The sequence below is a fragment of the Tasmannia lanceolata genome, unplaced genomic scaffold (genome assembly GCF_043159265.1).
Source record: "Tasmannia lanceolata isolate RefF3 unplaced genomic scaffold, GAP_Taslan_0.1 ptg000007l, whole genome shotgun sequence".
Lineage (NCBI taxonomy): Eukaryota > Viridiplantae > Streptophyta > Magnoliopsida > Canellales > Winteraceae > Tasmannia > Tasmannia lanceolata.
Genome location: NW_027518684.1, coordinates 11,521,374 through 11,541,203, shown reverse-complemented (window position 1 = coordinate 11,541,203; position 19,830 = coordinate 11,521,374). Strand labels below are relative to the sequence as shown.

The 19,830-nt window shown below is 37.8% G+C and overlaps 1 protein-coding gene across 3 annotated transcripts; it reads right to left on the bottom strand.

Moving 5' to 3' along the window:
• Positions 1–1,363: 1,363 nt before the first annotated feature.
• On the bottom strand, positions 1,364–18,927 carry LOC143881895 (PH, RCC1 and FYVE domains-containing protein 1-like). Of its 3 annotated transcripts, none has more exons than XM_077385231.1 (10): positions 18,326–18,927; positions 16,009–16,095; positions 12,357–12,446; positions 12,104–12,190; positions 11,890–12,009; positions 6,862–9,027; positions 6,425–6,571; positions 4,859–5,358; positions 4,397–4,596; positions 1,364–2,028 (listed from the first exon to the last, which is right to left on the bottom strand). In XM_077385231.1, exons 1-9 carry the CDS (start codon positions 18,371–18,373, stop codon positions 4,431–4,433), a joined length of 3,411 nt encoding a protein of 1,136 aa, XP_077241346.1. In that variant the 5' UTR covers positions 18,374–18,927; the 3' UTR covers positions 1,364–2,028; positions 4,397–4,430. The 3 variants fall into 3 exon arrangements, with proteins under 3 accessions (XP_077241346.1, XP_077241345.1, XP_077241344.1); XM_077385230.1 differs by having other exon boundaries at positions 1,364–2,018; XM_077385229.1 differs by lacking the exon at positions 1,364–2,028 and having other exon boundaries at positions 4,180–4,596.
• Between the last annotated feature and the right edge of the window lie 903 nt (positions 18,928–19,830).

The following is a 19,830-nucleotide window of genomic DNA, read 5'->3' as shown; positions in this document are numbered from 1 at the left end:
CTACCCAAACCCACCCATGTTGAAATTTTAATAACTCAAGTACCCAGCTTAACCAAAGAAAAAATCTTCATGTGATGGTGATATTCAAAGTTCTGTCACTACTTATATGATATTAATGGTGCTTCCACAGACCTTCTTCATCTAATAGCTTCAGAGAAGATGTTAGAATATGTGGGATCCAACGGTTGGATTGGGTTAAGATCTCACCGTTGGATCATCTTGGAGGTAGATTGGGTAAGTGGCTAAATGAAGCAACTAGATAAATTAGCCAAGTGGATTAGAAGAGGCAAGCAAGAGAGATTAGGAAAGTAGATTTGATTAGGTTAGATTAGAATATTCTAGTGTTATCTCTTTCCATAGTTGTCTTGATTTATTTCTATGTTTATTATGTAAGTGCTCTATAAAAGCACCAATGGATTCTCTTTGTAAGCATCCAAGATTAATATAATTTTCTATTATTTTACAATGAAGAATGTTGGAGATTTTCACTAATCTTGGATGATTTACAATAGAGCTCAAGGTGTGCTTATATTGAGCACATACATGATAAACATAGAAAGAGATCAAGCAGACTATGGAAAGAGATAATGATGGAATATTCTAATCTAATCTACTTACTAATTAAATCTAGCTGCCTATTCTAGTGGGTTGCCTCATTAACCAACTTGCCTAATCTCCCACAAGATGATCTAACGGTGAGATCTACACCTAATCCAACGGTGGATCTCACATATTCTAACAGAAGATGAAATATCGGGTTTAAATCGCCTATTAAGAGAAGCACTGGTTTTTTAATGCCAGAATTAACACAAAGCTTTCAATAGTTCAAATGCAAGCTGTCTTTCCCACTGGCAACTTAAGGACAAATTCCGCAAACGACAGATTGCTTGAAGGGTGCAATGCTTGAATCGAATAACCTTTTGTAGTAAATAATGGCACTAGCATCGAATCCCGCCCGGAAAGAAACCATGTTGAGAGAAGATGCTGTGAAATATGAAAATTAGCGACTGAAGAGAGGAGGGAGGGGGGAGGGGGGAGGGGGGAGGGGGGTTGGGTGGAGTTCCCCCTCACGAAAACACAGTTCAAGGAAAAGGGGGGAAATAGTTACCTGGTGGTTGCTTTTTTGGCAGGTGATCTACATTTTCATCTCAACATGTTCCAACGGCCAAGGGCTTGCGATGAACCCCCTAGGCAGCTTCGTCACAGATGAGGGTAGACAAACCTCTTAGTTTAAGGGTAGACAAACATCTTATTTTAAATGGTAACTAGGTAAATATTACAGCCCGAAGCAGCAAAAAACATATATGCATTTGTCAATGTGGGGTTTTCACGAGGAAATATCAGTCCCATTTGAAAAATACTATGGTAAACCTTTCCCAAAATTATATCATGTTATGTTATATCCTCAACAAAGTTACGGGATTTTTCAGTCCCAGCGTTGGGCAAGTGCAATCAAGTTATCATCTATCAAAGTCATATGCAAAAAATACAATCCCAAGTCCCAACACTAGTGATCCCGTCAACTAAAGGTGTAGCCTATATAGGGTGTCACCGGCGAAGAATTTTATCAAGATCGACTTCCTCAAGCTTTCAATGCGCTTTGCTTCTGCAAGACGGGCAAGGAGCCACACCGTTTTCAACTTCTGTAAATTGTCTCCAGACAGCAGAATCACCCATGTCTCCACCATGTGTAATGCTTCGACAACTTCCTAATGCATAACAAGATGCTCTTCAACAGTATCATCTAACACCTCCTCCCCAGCAACCTTGTTTATTGCAAGAGCCACCACAATCTATGCCTCAATCAATGGAAAGGCTATTTTGTCCTTGTTTGGATAGTTCATAATGCAGTTGATTTACATTGGGTTCTCATAATGCAAGTGTTCTTGCACCGCGTCACTAACCTTTCCTCTTCCTCAAAATGCTGCTCCGAAATGGCCCCAATTTTATCATGTGAGATCTGGATTTTGAAATGCTTAAACCAATTCTTGATTGGCTACTGCTTCACATCCGCCCATCTGCAAATAACTAAGCAACAACTACATTCACCTCTCTCGCATCTCTTTTATGTAAGTTCCTCACTCGAATGAAAACTTGCCGATAATTAGCATCCTCAATCCAGCACTCCACATAATAAAAGCAAGGAAACCTCTCTAGTAAAAATAATTATAATATAAATATTCCATTCAAAAAATATAAAATAAATAACAATAGGCCAATTAGACTACTACCACTAGACTCCTTTCTAAACTAAACTTCTTTACAACCTCAAGTTATTTCCCTCTTTTGACTATTCAAAATGCTTGTCACCTCTCTTTTGACTTCGTATTCCACTACTCTCCGAGCCACTCCCGAGCAACCAAACGGAGCATATTAGACTGCCACTACTACTACTACCACTCTCAAGATATATCCCCCCTAAAGTTATTCTCAAGTCTTGGGCCGGAGTTCATTGCAGTAGGTATGGTTTCCTGTTTTTTTTTAATGGTGATATTTTAGTAATAGAAAGAGAAAGCGCCCGACCGAGTAGGTAGGAGCAAATAGGTAGAGTTTACTGTTTTAGGAATTTTTCCTAAAGATCTCCCTTAGGCCCCACATTAGTGCATACAATTGGAATTGTAGATCCAATGGGCTACCACGATTCAAGCTCATTTCCGTTGGCCCCACACGTGGTTCTAAATGCCAGCCAAAACCGAAACAAAATGAATGACATGTTCCTATTTCCATCCTTACCAAAACGAAATCCTTCGGTCCACCGGTCTGGTTTAGCTTTCGGTAATGTTTCGATCATGTCGACTGAAATGCTACCACTTTAGTATTTAAATTCAAAAACTTCAGTTAACCTGTTGAAATTTTTATCAAACTATATAGAGAAGCTCGGAGTTTCACATTTTTTTTTCTTGGTGAGTATTTTATGTCTTTTGTTTCTTCAATTACCGTAAAAAAGCATCAACTAAATATTCATCTGATGCATTTCCACACAGACTAGTGCATGAAATTTTATTTTTCATGGATTTACGATTTTAAAAATTGAGAAAATATATTTTTGAATACAAACTAATCATGTGAATGTTAGCTTCTAATTTTATTATATGTAAGTTCTTGTCTGATCTATTGACTGACGGCGTCAGATTTTTTTCATTTTGAAAATTAATAATTTTATTTATTTTTGTCAGAAGATTTTTTAAAAATAAGGAAAAAAAAAATAAAAAATATATATATATATATATATATATATATATATATATATTTAAAAAAAATTGTCGTATATGCAAGCTAGCTTCTACTTTTTTCTATATGTGAGTTATTCTTTCCCGATCAACAGATTAACAAAGTCATAATCTTTTTATTCAAAACTTAATTATTTTATTTATTTTTTAGGAAATTCTTTAGATTTGTACCATCATTATAGTTTTCATTATATTGTATTTTATTTATGAAAACAATGAATGAAATGGCTTTTTTCTTGCATTTTGTGTTTATTTGAAGCAAGTGTGTGTGTGTGTGTGTGTGTGTGTGTGTGTTGGGGGGGTGGGGGGTGTATATATTTGTAGTTTAGAATGGACCTTACCATACCAGTCATCCGTGACAACGCATGTCATTAGGTGTTTGATCTTGGTAAATCATTATAGATTGTTGTCTTGCTTATGTGATGCTTTCTAAGTACGTAATTGAGCTTATTCTAACATTTTCTGAAACCTTATCTTAAATTTTCATCATTTGTATGAATTTTCATAAACTTTTGTGATTTTATAGGGATTTGCACGAAATCTATAACTGAAACCGACATATTTTCATTTTCTATAGCGACCAGCATGCATACCAGAACCGACATTTAAAATCTTGGCCCCAACTTGATCAGATGATCCTAGCTTCTTGATCTCTATATGCATTGATTATGGTTCCACGGAGAGATGGGTAATATTTGATTTTTGTAGGTGCTAATCTTATGAATGGGATGTCCATTATATGGCGGATCGTGACCACAATCACAATCGCCTCATGGCACTACAACTGTTCAACAGGCCTGATAACATACACGTGTGGCACGTTAGACCCAATATCATATAGTCAGGATCGAATCATAAAGGTGTCTGGTAAGGGTATTCAGTGTCTTTTCATATTTTCCCAAATCTTTAACCTCTAAAAACATGTTGTATAGTAGTAAAGAGCACAATGAAAGAAATAGGCATATACTCGGATAAAACCTTTTTCTGCACATTTAATATCTCACAATTGATGATTATATACACTACAATACAGCAGAGCAAGGGCACACCCTGAAAAAGAATTTCAAGAGCACAGCCTGAAAATAAATTTAAGGACAAGGGAAAATAAATTAAACAAAATGAAGAAGGAAGAATTGATTTGTGACAGCCATTTTTGAATCACTAACCTTGACCGAAAATGTGATGTATTTCCTTCCAATACTAAGTCTGCAAAGATGGCGAGACATTTTCTGATTTGTGTTCGGACAGGACAGATGATGCTGATGACGCCTTGTCGGAACCCCTCCGGACATTATACTTGTCATATACCTTCTCACGGTTCTCCGACCACCAAGTCTCTGCTTGATGCTCCCCGAATCTTCTCCGACTGCACATACATTTCTAATCTCAGAATAGAAAATTGCAACTGCTTCTAGTTTGCAGGCCATCAAAGTATGGAAGAATATTAATATCATTAACTCATGGTGAAGGATTTATGGTATGCCCCCATGACTAGTGCAAGTGATTGGACTCATACCATAAACCCAACAACCCTTAAACATGGAGGGTCAGGCCCCATCAGTTTTGCCAACAAACTCGCCTTCGAAGAAAACAAATACAAGAAGAAGAAATAAATGAGTTTCAATTACCTGAAACGCACTCGCTTGATATCTTTAGTTCCATCTCGAAGTGCCACAAGGGTTATATATACACCAGTTTCATATTGTTCAATCCATTCTGCCTCAACTTGATTACCAACACTTGTTGGACTTCTAGCCTTTGGAACATTCTCACCATTTTGAAGAGGGTCAGGTTCCTTGCCATCAGTGTCATCAGATCTACTGCCATTTGTTAGTATCCCTTCATGAGCATTCCGCACACCCATATTTGTATGCTCATCACTCCCATTGGCTACTAGAGCATCTCTTTGTGATCGAGTATGGACCAAAAATCCACTTACTGAAGTAGAGTCAATAGCCATGGGAGCAGGTAAATGAGAACCATTGCTTGCTTCACTTCTCAATTGATATTCTCCATTTGCATCGGAATGGCAAATGGCATTTGGCTCCACACCATTTGGTAGGACCACCGGTCTTACAGTTTCACTATCATAGGCCCCAACTGGTAGCCTCTCGGCCATATCTTTGAGCTGAAAGGCATTAATCAAAGTCAAGTAAAAATGTAGTCAAGCAAAAACCAGGACCACAGCCAAAATGTAAGCATGCAAACACAGATAAATGGAAAGATCTAAGTAATAATCAACAATATTAAAAGTAAATTAACAAAATTAAGCTAAAATTTACATCCCATTCTGTTGATAAGTACACCCCTCATTTTACTTAAAAATTCTTCCACTGGCTATGACTTGTTGGTAATTGTAACAACTGAACCAATGGAAAAGTTTAGAAGCTAAAGGGGTGAATCTATCAAGACAAGGGAGTCTAAATATTAGTTTAGTAATAAAATAGACAGCACCAGACATAGTATATTGCTCTCCTTTTAATGATTAGAAAATATGGCACCCAATAACTATATGCCCTGGTACACTTGAGAATAGACATATTTGGCACAACACGTGAAGAAGTGCATCTGAAAAGGTATGATGTTAAGGTTCAGATTCAAGTGTTCAGATTCATGGTGTTCAACTGATGGAAGCTGCAACTGAGAAAATTAGCAGCATCAAGTTTAGCAGCACCCAAGGATATACAAGCATTATTTCTTGGTCTAACTACAACCAACCATGATATCGTTAATTCTAATCAGAATTTGATGGGATATAAAGCCTCAGAAACGACATGAAGACATGCTTGTGCCAGGGTTGTCCCAAGAAGCTCTCCTAAAATTGCCATGTGTGCCTAAATAGGGTCTTGTCATTTTATCAAAGAGATAGGGGCACTTGTGTCATTTTAAAATAGCCATTATTGTAGGCCGGGAAGTGGCATAATAGGGAGAACTGTTAGGAAGGTCCCTGATGTAAAGTGGATCTCAAAAGCTTGTTTGGATCTTATAAATGAACACAAGATCTAAGGTGAGAGGCTTGAATGCAGGACAATTGTTTGGATCGTATTAATGAACCCAAGATCTCATTCTCTTCTCATTCACTCTCTCTTCCTTTAGTTCTTGAATTTCTTCCATCGGAATTGAATGTAGATGTTTTATTATTAGATCAACACAGCTCAACAAGAAAATATGTTGGAGATGAATCAGAATATTACCTGTGCAGTTAGGGATTTTATAACTTCTTTGGCAGCTTTAGACTTGGCAGATTCCTCTTCAGCCAGTGCAATAGCTTCTTGAGCTTTCGTTGCTGATTTCTGCAACTCATATTCTTGAAATTCACACCGCTGTTTCAGACTATCAACCTAAACAAGTTTCGTTGAAACCAAATAAGGTCAGTCTGCAAAAACATTCTTAAATTTAACAAAATAAGAAAAGGAATGATAGAATGAAGGGTGCCATTGCAAAAATCAGCTTCAAGGGCGCCCTTATTGGTTGATTTCTGCGAAGTCAACACGGTTTCCACTTTTTTAGGTGTCACCATAAATGCACTTGGCAGAAATCAACCAATAAGGGAGCTCTTGAAGCTGATTTTTACAAGGGCGCCCTTCATTTTATCATTCCTCAAATAAGAAACAGAGCAAAGCTAATATACCTGGGCCCGCAATTTCTGCACTTCTTGATTCAAGAGTTCATTAGTTTTCTTCAAACTATCAGCAATACTTTTGGAGAAAGAAAGGCCTGATGTTGTAGGAACAGGTGTCGCAGAACGCGGAGGGCTAGGTTTTCTAGAGAAAGGTGAAACAGCTCTGGAATTGACTCCAGACTGAACTACTGGTGTATGAACTGGCTTAGGAACTGTTCGACGCAAATCAATCAGACTAGGAAAAGAACTATCTTTTAGTAGTAATGTAGAAGTAATTTGGGAAGGTCGAATCAAATGACTATCTTTTAAAGGTAATGTAGAAGGAATTTGGGAACCTCGAACCAAATGTACATCGGTCTTCTTTCCTTGTTTAGCTGCCTTGGTATCCAGATACTTAATCAAATCAAGATTGGTGGGGAGTCCAGTCTTTGACAATTTTATATCTGCCTTGTCTAACCTGTCTTTGTTTTCACCAGAAAGACGGGGTATAATATTCCTCTTGATATCATTAACACCAGCTTCCGACACTTTTTTTAGCTTGGTATAACAGGAATCACATACACGATATGGCTTGGCAGGATTAGGAGCCAACGCGGCTCTTAAAGCCTTCCTGGAACTACAAGAATGACAGTGTACAAGTCCACAGTTGTAGCAATTGTGCCTCTTTCGAGTAAACCCAAATGCCTGTCGGCACGCTGAGCACTGAGACTGCTCTGTGCCAGATACCCACTTATGAACACATACGGTAGCCGTGAAGTTCGAACCACAAGCAATATGCTTAACATGTCTATCCCTCAAAGCTTCAACTAGAATAGGTGTTTTCCGGTCTTCAACGTCTCCATGGCCCAATCTTCCATTGGCTCCTTTACCCCATGTGTAAACCTCGTTCCTAGATGTCAGTACCACCACATGATATGAGCCACAGGCAATCTCTTCAACAATTTCACCAACAAGTTTATCCTCTACAACGCAAGGTAACTTCCCATCAGAACGAGGGTTTCCAAGTTGACCGTAAACAGTACTTCCCATGGTAAAAATATGTCCCGACGTAGTCAAGCCAACTGTAAGACTATGCCCACAAGCCAGCTTGTGAAAATTGTAATCGATAAGCGACGGAACACAAGTGGGCTTCAGTCGTGGTTCCTTATCTCCATGACCAAGACGGTTCTTGTCCCCATCACCCCAAGTGAATAATTTTCCTGACGAAATACTGGAACTGGACTGAGCTACGATAACCTCTACCACAGCAGCAGTATGCCACACCCCACAGGCAACGGCAATTGTCTTGAGTCCCATCAAAGATTCCACTTCTCTAGGATACGCAACACTCTCTCTATCACCGTGCCCTAAAACACCAAATGTTCCATCACCAAATGTGAATAGCTGTCCACTTGATGTTACCAAGGCTGTATGCCACGGGCCACAAGTAACTGAAGCAATCTGAAGTCCCTCCAAAGGACCTGAAACTCTCTTAGGTATCCAGTGACTAACATCAGAACCATGACCAAGAAGTCCAGTATTATGCATGCCATCCCCCCATGTATAAAGTTCGCCCGCCATGGTAACAGCACAAGTATGGAATTCTCCACAAGCAACAAACTCAGTGTTATAGGTGGCTAAAGATTCGACAAGACGAGGTTGAATAACATCCGTACCAACTCCATGGCCCAGGCGTCCTCCACATTCCTCCCCCCATGTAAAAACCTCTCCTTGCCTCGTAACCAGTGCGGCATGCTTGACCCCACAGGCTACATGATGAACATCCAAAACCACATTAGACTCCAAGGGCTTGGGAAGCAACACATCAGTTCTTGTGCTTGAAGGATTAATACTTTTATAAGCACCACCACCCCATGAAGAGTTCTCACATATAATTTCACCCCATATGTACACATCCCCTAAAGCATCGCAATCATCCTGTGCAGAACCATGACTAGAAGTGCTAGGGGCACTAGAAACACTAACTCGAAAGGCATCTGAAGTGGCTCCTTTTACTTGCATATTTTTGAGGTCTAATGTTACATCTGACCTTTCTGAATGTAGTGAATTTTCGAGAGAGTAATTTTTGGGTAAATTATTAATACTTTTACTAATATAAGTTTCTGGAGAGTTACTATCTGGCGGGGCTCCAACGGAACTGTTACTTGGACTATTAGATGTTACGTCTTTGCTATCCTGAAATAAGTTGAATAAAACCATGTATCAGCCATGATGTGCAACTGAATACACACTATGAATGCAGCATTTTCTAAGGCAAAATTTGACACATATCCAGAAAATAGTTATAGAAGATGCATGCAAGGAAAGTAAATTGAGTTTACACAATTCAAACATAAAGAATCTAATTGGGCACATAAATCTTGATCCAAGGAAAAAAAAACATGTTGCTCATCTTAGGCTTCAACCATGATGCTAACTATAAAGCAGCAGTTCTGTTTTTCTCATCTGAATTGTAAAATGGATGCATGCAAGGAAAGTAAATTGAGTTTACACAATTCAAACATAAAGAATCTAATTGGGCACATAAATCTTGATCCAAGGAAAAAAACATGTTGCTCGTCTTAGGCTTCAACCATGATGCTAACTATAAAGCAGCTGTTCTGTTTTTCTCATCTGAATTGTAAAATGCTAGTTTTAATCAGTTTACGCTTGTGGTTAAACCGTTAAATATCTGCATTAACATATCCCATTTTACCAAAGTAATTGAATTCCTTTATGTGTCATTTTCACTCAATGTATGTTACCAAGGGGAACAGATTAGTCTTCCATGTCTTATTGTATTTATGACTACTGGAAAAGCCCTGCGACTCTTGCAAATATAACAATTCATGAATTAATAAGAAGATATTTACTTTCTTTTGTACAAGAGCTAGAGAAGAGGAAGAAAAAATGTGTCTATGAAGATTCTTCCAATCAAGATTCAAAATCAATATCGGTTGTGTCCTTCAGTGGTCATACCCAATTAAAGAACAAATTAACCTCGGAAAGATAAGAGAAGGTGACGTTGGTTTAAGCAGATTCTTCCAATATGAGATTAAGGGACAAAGACTCGAAGCAAAGATTAATTGTTGATACACAGTGTTTCAAAATGCTGATGTGGGTCAAAACGCAGCCGAAGAAAATCCTAGTCGACTTGGCACGACACGGAGTACTCGGTTGACGCGGCTGAGCACTCGGTTGATGCCGTCATAACTCGGGAGAGTCAAAGGAGTTTTTATTGGCATTGTAGGACAAAATGCGGAACACAACCAAGGTAAAAGGGAGTCGACTCGGGGGAGCCTACGATGACGTGGGGGAGTTTTAAAAGTATGGGTGATAGCTTCTTTACAAATAATAGGGATTGCATACTCAAAGAGGATGACTCATTGTACTTCTGGACACAAGAAAGAGAAAGATTATGTTTTGATGGTCAACAAACGCATCTCTAAATGATGAAATAGTGCAAGTCCCTCCGCCTATAAGAGAATCAACTGAAGGTGATCAAAGAAACTACGCCAGTAGTAGTGGCTCTACCCATTCCACAGCCTCACTTAACTGCAATGGTGATGGTGGTGGTGGTGGTGATGATGATGGTGATGATGATGATCACAGTGTGGACGAGTACAATGATGATTGAGTCTCTGTGAGAACAATATAAACATCAAAGTAATGATGATTATGAGAACCAGATGTGATGTATAGATGGAAACAAATTTGGATATGATCCTCCGATGTACTATAACCACTGACATCAAAACAATCACAATATCCCAACCCTGGTGTCAGGGCATAATATTCCTTCTTCCCTTACAAACCTCAAGCTCAAGCATAGGCATAATATGGCTTTCCAGTCCACTCATGCCTCTCTCCAGTATATTTATGTAAATAACTTTAAAAAAAACTAGTATTAGTGTATTATTAACATACTATCAGAAATTTTAATTATTCATCTTTAAATACTACTATGTGCAGTACTATAGTGCTTTTGTGTAAGTGTACCTTGTGTTATGAAACTTGGCACAGTGTAGCACATACTTTGTTCATTCCTTTAGTGCCATGTAAAGCGCCCTTCTCATGAACAAATATAGTGAAATCACAATATCTTAGAGTAAATGCAAACTCAATTCACAACCATATTCATGTTTGGGAATTTCTTAGAAAGGGTGTATCTAGGGAGATTATAATTTTTTCCGGTTTCATTGTTTTTTTATTCAAGAAAATAGAGGAAAAATTAGAAAATATGTAGATTTGTAAACAACAACAAAAAAAAAAGCAAAAAAACAAAAACAAAAACAAAAATGCTATATTGTTTTTATATTTATTTACTATCTTATATATTCACGTGTATTATAAAATAAAGCAATTGATGTTTGGTTGGAAAATTATGTGTGATAGAAGGAAATGAACTGAGAAACAAACAAGAGTGTCACATGCGACTCAAGCACTGCGGAATCCATAGTTAAGAAAAAAATGTGAACCATAGACCATAGTTAAGCAAGGTATTGATTTTTCTCAGTTTAAAGATCTCATGATTATGAAGAATTACGGTGATTACAATTTGCAGTAAACAGCAATACCAGGAATGTTTGGAATGGGTCAGCAAATTAAAATATTAAGTTACCTAAAGGTATAATAATGTGACAATGCAGCCATTGAAAAAAAAAATGTGGCAACGCAACATAATTTGCATGTTTATAGCATGAAATATCAAATATATGTTACTTTCAAATTCACATCAACAGATCATATATTCAGTATCATATTGAATTGAACCCAAATTTTTTTGGCAAAGCAATGTCTATGGATCCATTCGTGCAGAAAAGATTTGCAACATTACAGTGTGAAAATCGGGCAAAGAAAATTAATAGGGAAAATAAAGATGATAAGGTGCAGAGATCTCTTGCTCAGCCACATAGGAATCCAATTAATATCAGTGTAGCTAAGGATACTGCATGTTTACATTTAAAGGAGGGCATTTACTGCAAAACATGGATAATCTCAAAAAGATACTTATTGGACAACAAATATTCATAGAAATGGTTCTCGGAAATATATTACATCAAAATAGAGTCCTCCATCACTCCACCCATCGATTTTTGAACGTCCACATTGACCTGAAGAAATCAATGCCTTTAGGCCAGCAAACCACACCTCTGCCTCAACTTTGTCCTTGCAAATCTAAGAAGTGACAACATATCAACATCAGTACACAAAAACTCAGGAGATCATAATCCTGTAAATGCTAAAAGAATCATAGAGTAGGTGTACTAACCAGATCAAGAGATCGTGTACCATTATTGTATATAAGTGAAAAGGACAAGTAGTCCTTCTCAGGGCACAAATAGCGTCGAAAAACAGGCTGAAAAGTTATACAAATAAAGCTGAATAAATAGAGTTCAAAAATTTAGTCATAAGATTTAAGAAATTAGAATTTTTTTAAGCTTTACAAAATAAAAACACAGATAATAACTTAGATCAGAAACGATCATTAGAATAATATTGAATAAGCATAGAGATAATCTCACAGTTCGCTGTCCAGGGATAATTTTAGAGACAGAAGCTAACTTCAAATTTCTTTCTCCACTGCTTGAAAACCAGATCAACGACGATTCATCCTGTGAATCAGATATATAAAGAAGAAACTCATAAATAGCACAACCATATTAATAAAAAGTCATAACAGTACGTGGTTACAAACTTACAATACAAACCATGAAATCTTAAGAATGCAACATCCGTGTTCTAATACAGTAGCCAAAAAAAACTTATAGAAAGAGAAATATTAAAATGCACATTAACATACCTATCCAAACCTTCTAGCAGGATTCATCAAATTGTGATAGTGCACAAAATTGTATACCAAATGCACATGAAGGTTATTAATTAATAATTTGTCCAGAATATTGTCTTGGGTCTTTCCTACAGATTCCATAACAGAGAATCACAGGCATTCTTTAGAGTTTTGAATTACATCTTAGCATCAAACCAAGCTCTCCCTAAGATTTGTACCTGACTCTTATCCTGCCAGCTACATAGAACACCAAGTGCATATCAGTACCTGCTAGTTCATGCTAGCCCTCATCAACTCCACTATGCTGCTGCTAAGTTTTGCCTGTCATTGCCTGTCCAGGAACCCCTCACATTCACCATGGGTTCCTCCCTCCTCCTCCTCCTCCTCCTCCTCCCTCTTCTTCTTATTTTTATTTTAATAGCATTGGATGTCACTAACCAACACAAATATACAAGACAAAATACCCAATTGAGGTGAACAGACCATTGACATCAATTGAGAAAAGCTACAGCATGAAAAGCAACTCACCTTGTCTTTTCCTTTTTAATTGGCAGCTGAGAGCTTTTTGGGAATTGTAATAACTTTTGACAGCTAGTTAAATAATAAAAGACAAGGTGAGTTTGTCTTATACTCATTATCAAAACATAGCAGTGAGGATATCAGTAGTCTATGTTAAATGTCACTCTTATTCAAAATCAACCAATCACCACAAAGCTCCTTCAATGGTTTGAGCTATCAAAAATGAGGAAAATTTTGACATTTGGCTTCTTACTGAAGGTTATTCTATCTATTATCAGCCGGAAATTTGGAAGGAAAAGGTACTTCTAAAACTTCCAACATTATTGGATATTATTGTTAGAGCAATTATGGCTTGGGGTAACATGCTTGCAAGGTCTGTTTCTCCATCTTCATAGTTCTCCTATAGGGAGTCGTTTTTTGTTTTTTGTTTTTTTTTTGAATGGTAACAGAATTCATTAAAAAGAAGACTGAGAAGGTCCTCCCTCAAGTACAAAGACACAAATACAAACCAAGAAAACAGAGACAACCCTGCACCCCTGCAATTATACAATTAGGGTGGTAAAAAATCAAAAAGTTGCCAAAATAGTTGGATCTTGGCAACTTGAGTATTAAACCAAGGGCGATGATTTTTTCACCCCCTCTGTAGGATTATGCTCCCCCCTTTTAGTGTGATTTAACATAAAAAAGCATTAAAAGTCTGCCCACAATTCACGCTTTTTGACATCAAATCTTGCTAAAAGGGGGGCGCATAATCCTATGCGGGGGGGGGGGGGGGGGCGAGAAAAAATCATCTCCCTTACCCCAAAGAAGGTTATGACTCCTACAATTTTAAAAGTTTAACGGCTGAAACCAAAGAGATTGAAAAGAAAATTTAAAATAGATGGTGCGTCAAAAGGCAATCCGGATGTTTCTGGTGGTGGAGGTATCTTTAGAGATCGTTTAGGTAAGCTTATATTTGCTTTTTCTCATTTTTATTAAGTTAGTACTAGCTTGCAGGCTAAATTGAGAGGCATTTTAGATGGCCTTAGATATTCTAAGACCTTAGATTTCGATGTGGTTTGGATTGAAGATGACAGTAAGGCTTTGATTGAGAAATGCCAATAATGAGCCTCTTTTTTTTCTGAATGATTGCAGATTTCATTAAATAGAAAAGGGGCCGACTGAGGCAGTCAACCCAAAACAGGAAAATACAAACCGAAATACAAAAAGAAGAATAAAGAGTATGCAACAGACACCCCAATTCAAGGAGGCAAGAAATCAAAAAACTCCAAACCCTGCTTAACAACTCCTTCCCTCTCTAATCGATCCGCCACACTATTAGCCGATCTTCTAACGTGCGAGAAGATAATTGAGGGCCCAGAAATTCTGTCATGAATCATCAAAGTATTGCGCAAACCTCCATGGAGCGACTAACAACCTTCTCAACCATCGAATCACGTTAAGGGAATCTCCCTCCACAATGATACGATCCAAAGATTCTATATCCAATCACCTTATCCCCTGATGAACAGCCCAAACCTCAGCCTCGCTAGCATCCGCACGCCCAATCGAACCAGAGAACGCCCAAATTACCTCACCCCTAAAATCTCCGAGGGCACCCCCAATTCCCACCGGGCCGGGGTTGCCCAGGCTAGAACAATCGAAGTTCAATTTGAGAAACCCGGGTGAAGGATCTCCCAATTGCCAAGGCTCCCCAATTCCCGCCAATAACGAGCCTCTACGATCTATAAATTATTACTAACAAGATTTAAAGGATCTCATCATTGAGATCAAGCCAAGATTTACCCACCAATATATAACAGGCAATCAAGTATCGGATTCTCTAATTAGTTTCGTATGTGATATAAAATGTAATCAAGTCTTTTGGGAATGGAAAGATCTCCTAGTTCCAGGTTAAAAATAGCATAAAAATAACACTAGCTCACTCATCTCTGAGCAGTCTCCTGGAATCAACAGACTCGGGGGCAGGCCTGTGTTGCTTCTATTAAAGCCATGTTGGATTGCTGCCTAAGCAGAGAAACCCATCTATCCTAGAGGTAAGACTTCAACCTCCCAAAACTAACCAACCCTGACCAGTATGATTGAAATTGAAAATGAATTTATTATTGTACAAGAGGAAGTGTACATTAAATCTCAAAGTACGACTAATTGACTAATAAATTTATAACTTGACCGGAGAACGACACACAACCACCCACATATCCATGACACACGCACGCACGCACATGCCCTTGTTGTGATGATGGCACTCCTCTCCCTTTTTTATCCTTTCCTAAGCGGCTTTCAGATGCTGTTTAATTAACAGCTAATTAGAAGGGAGCAAAATAGAGGTGTACCATCATCAAACCAAGGGAGTATAGGTGTCATCTCCTTATAATATGTGTGTGTGTGTGTGTGTGTGTGTGTGTGTGAGAGAGAGAGAGAGAGAGAGAGAGAGAGTACATTTTTTTTAGGTAAGCTGAAACTGAACATGAGATAACAAGGCTCCGGTGTAGAGCACCTTCGAATTGTGTCACAGGCTATACCCATGCCCCTAAAATATTGTGCAAATCAAAGAACAATCTAGAATCTTACTTATGCTTTTTTTTTAAATGGAGAATCTTACTTATGCTGAGAGTGATAAAACTTGAATATTGAGGAAAAGATCTGCTTGGAAGTTGGAAGGCACTAAATACAACGAGCAATATCAAATTTCCAAAACTAGTGCCCAATTCCCATGTAACAAAGTACTCAAATGAATATAAAGAATAATATCTAGGGAGTCCATTCATCTATTCAAGATATCAAAGAAAGGAAATGCAAAGCATGGATTAGAATTACAATAAAGATAATGTCCTTAAAGAAGACAGAATGGTAGCATTACTCACATTTGAAAGCCTGAATGGATAAAATTTGGGCTTCCCTTTACGACCATACTTGAGCAGTTGACTGCCTTTCTTCAAAGCAATTAGAGCCTTTGAAAAGAAATACAAGAAGCAATTAAAACAGAAGAAACAAATTTTAATGAACAAATTAAGTACCCATTGAATAAGCATGACCACAGGCCTCAGCAATCTATATATGTGAGATACAGTGGAGAAAAATGATTCTTCCTATGACAAATTAAATACTCAGCAAATTCAGTATTCCACTGTGGATGAAAAGGAAACTCTCTCGAGCAATGGTGTTCCCGCTTAATTTTAAAAATGTGTGCGTGCCTTTCTTACCATTATTATAGATTTATTGACAAGAGAAAAGGAATAAAAGGGATTCAATGTCTATGACACAGTCGATGAGAAGAAATTCAAGGTCCCCCTTGGAGATTTGCACACTTCTTCGATGAGATGCAGGGCCGAATAGAAGGAACCTCAATTATCTTCAGCCATATTAGAAGATCGGCTAATAGAGAGGCAGATAAACTCGCTTGGGAAGGTGTGGGAAGACAGGGTTTGGAGATGTTTGACTTCCTCCCACCATGACAATGGTTTTATTTTTTGTGTATCTCTTTTCTTTGTTTGTTCTCTATCCTTGTACTTGACGGTCAACCATCTCGGTCCTCTGTTTTATCTTTTGAATGAAATTGCAACCATTTCAAAAAAAAAGAAAAGGGAAAGAAACCTCTCATCTATGAAGCAATGGATGGGGGAAAAAAACCTCTCCAAAGAATCCATCATCTCATTGTTATTTTTTTGAGAGAATAATCGACTATCTCATTTCCCTCAAGTACATGAAGGATGACCTCGAATTAAATACTAAAACATGTCATCCATCAAACACATAAAATTGTCTAGAGCAAGATATGCTCAATCTTCAAACTCACCAACCAAATGGCATTGGGAAAATCACCTTCTTCGGTGCTTCTACAACTAGAGGATTAGAGAGACTATGTGTTCCTACTCTGGAGGACTTGCTCACTGATACCTCAAAGATGGATGCCTTTACGAAGAGGATGAAGGATCCTATCTCTACTTTTATCCTCAAAATCTTCGAACCAAATCATCAAAAAGCACTCTTATTTTTGCTTTCGCCTTTTCACAGTGAGATTTCCCTTCAAATGGTACGCTTTTTAATTCAACCCTCTAGGACTTCTATCTGCAACTCGCAGCCACTCACTTGTAGGGTTTTGATGGTCTCTGCCCTCTAGCCATCCCACTCCTCTTAAGCTTCAGCTTGCACATCTCAGAGTCATCATATATCCTTGGTATCCTTTTCACATTAATCGAGATCGTATAGTTGGAGAATCAATTTAGTCAGTCGTTGAGATCGTTGCAACCTACCAATGATTTTCAAGTCTAAGTGAGTATCTTTTTCTTTTCTATCTGAGCAGTAGGTCTAAGTGACTGTCCATACAATAATGGTGTATTTATAGGGCATTTCATCTCATATCTCAACTGTCTTCCTCCTCCATGGCCCTCATAATATTAGACTCAGTCCAATATATTCCCCATGTTCTCACTGGTGTTAAGTAAACTACTTGTTTTCCCCATTATACCATCAACACATACAAGAATAACATTTATCATAACCCATTTTCAAAATCACAAAATCATCTGCCGTAAGAGGATCCTTCTCCTTTTCAAATGCACTGTAAAAGCTGCAAAACTATGCATGAGGAGCTCGATTCAAACCATATCGAGCTTTTCCCACTAAACACATGCCCAAACTAATTCACTTTTCAGACACATCCCATGACGAAAGAACAACCCTAAGTAAGCTAACCATTATAAAAAACTCCACATCAGTAGTTCCCACAATGTCAGTTTACCACTTTCAGCGTCTAAAATGTAATGGAGCTTGCAATGTGAGAAATTACTCAGATACATCCCTAATATGATAAGATCATACTACTTAAATTTTGATAGGCAATGGACATTGGCTCAAGTTCCAACACAAGCTGCGGTAAAAAGTGGAAGGGTAAAAAATAGATCAAAATGAACAAAACCCACATAGACTCATAAACCCTTCGACCAAAAATTTGAAAAATTCTTCTCTAACGATCACAACAATTCTCCAACAATCCCTAATCTCTTCAAAAATTGCATCAAAGTCAACAATTCATGAAATTCGCAGGTTCTCGACAATAACTACTATAAAACCTAAGATCATCATACAGAACAAATAAAACAGGGGAACAGAAATTTAAAAAAAAATACAAAGATTCTTACAAATCATTTACAGTAAAATCCATAATAAAACAAAACTCACGTGTTCGACGTCACGTTCGGCATTCCCATAGCTAACAAGATCTGCCATTCCATGTGAGAGATTTTCCCAAACACCGCCCGCATCGATCGTTTTAGAATTCCAGTCATCATAGACGAAAGATATTTCGGTGGATTTTCATCAAACCCTCAATCAAAGAGATACATCTCTCCTCCCCAAATAGAAAACGAGAAAAAAAAAAGAACAAAGAACAAAAAAAAAACTATCAGAAGCACTAGAACTATATCGTCTCTCAGATCTGCGAATCTCCAAACCCTAGAAAAAATCTCCACCCTGGACTTTCTTTCAACAAGGCGGAAAACAAAAAAGGAAGAAGGAAAAAAAAAAAATGAAAGGCTTTGACGAGTGAAATAGCTGACTTTTGTTAGAGAGCTCAGCACCGTTACGAGGAGTGAGATATAGCGGCTTTCCGACAACGAACCGGGGGTTTCGGAAGGAAGAACGCCGGTTTTCGGAAAACCGGGCGGAGTAATCGGATGCGGAATGGGATATAAGTCATATAACTTCCCTTCTGGGGTCCGTAATTACGAGTCAAAGGGGAAAAACATGAACTCGCCTGTGGAGTGTGGACCCAAAAAAAAAAAGAGAGAGACTTTTCGTTGTTGGTAAATATTTTGAGAGAAAATGAGGGAAGTTATAAAACATCTGAGATTTGGATGATGGGGTGGTCCACCATGGAATAAAAGTAGGAGAAAGACCAAAAATTATGTGACCATCATTATTATGCCTATTTAATGAATGACCAGTAAGATCAACGGTCATAAAAATATCAGCAAACTATGGCCTATGACAAACATTCGTATTGAAAAAATCAGATTGATCGAGTGGATCCATATTTTTGGTCTATAATAGTCTAGCTTTATTGAGGAAAGATATTTCATCCCTTCATCACGATCAATCTCGATCTCGTTGGTGCAACTGCAATTCATGGGTCCCATATATTCTAATGGGAATTGATATTTACGCCCCTATCATCACCAGAATACCCATTTGCCAGTGTACTTTGCAATCAAATCCACTGAATTTTTCTGACGTAAAGTACATCAGCTCCCTTTTTGCCATTGATACACTGACGTTGGGTGTCCCTGGTGATCAAAAGGGGCGTAAATATCACTTCCCATTAGAACAGGCACTTTTTATCCAGGTAATTTTAAAAATACATAGTGGGGTCCACATTATTCAATGATCCAAACCATTCATTTGTTGGTGGAAACAATGTGGGCCCAATTATTCATTTGCTATGATTTGGATAGCAAACAATGTGGGCCCAATTATATATTTTTTTTAAAAAGAATGTACTTGTAGTGAACCAATGGCCTTTAATCATAATATAAGTAAGAAAATCTTTTTCCATTCCCAATTAACCCCAAGGAAAACTCCTCCACAATGCTTTGGGAGTGAGGAACTAATGCTTAAAACGAGTAATAAAGTACATATTATTTGGGAGTGAGGAACTAATTATGACGATAAGAATAATAATTAGTGAA

Coding starts and splice junctions, on each gene's coding strand:
- LOC143881895 (XM_077385231.1), bottom strand. CDS start 18,373: ATGGCAGATCTTGTTAGCTATGGGAATGCCGAACGTGACGTCGAACAC. Junction 12,447..16,008: donor ATCCATTCAGGCTTTCAAAT/GTGAGTAATGCT, acceptor TCTGATTCACAG/GATGAATCGTCGTTGATCTG. Junction 12,010..12,103: donor GTACACGATCTCTTGATCTG/GTTAGTACACCT, acceptor GTCACTTCTTAG/ATTTGCAAGGACAAAGTTGA.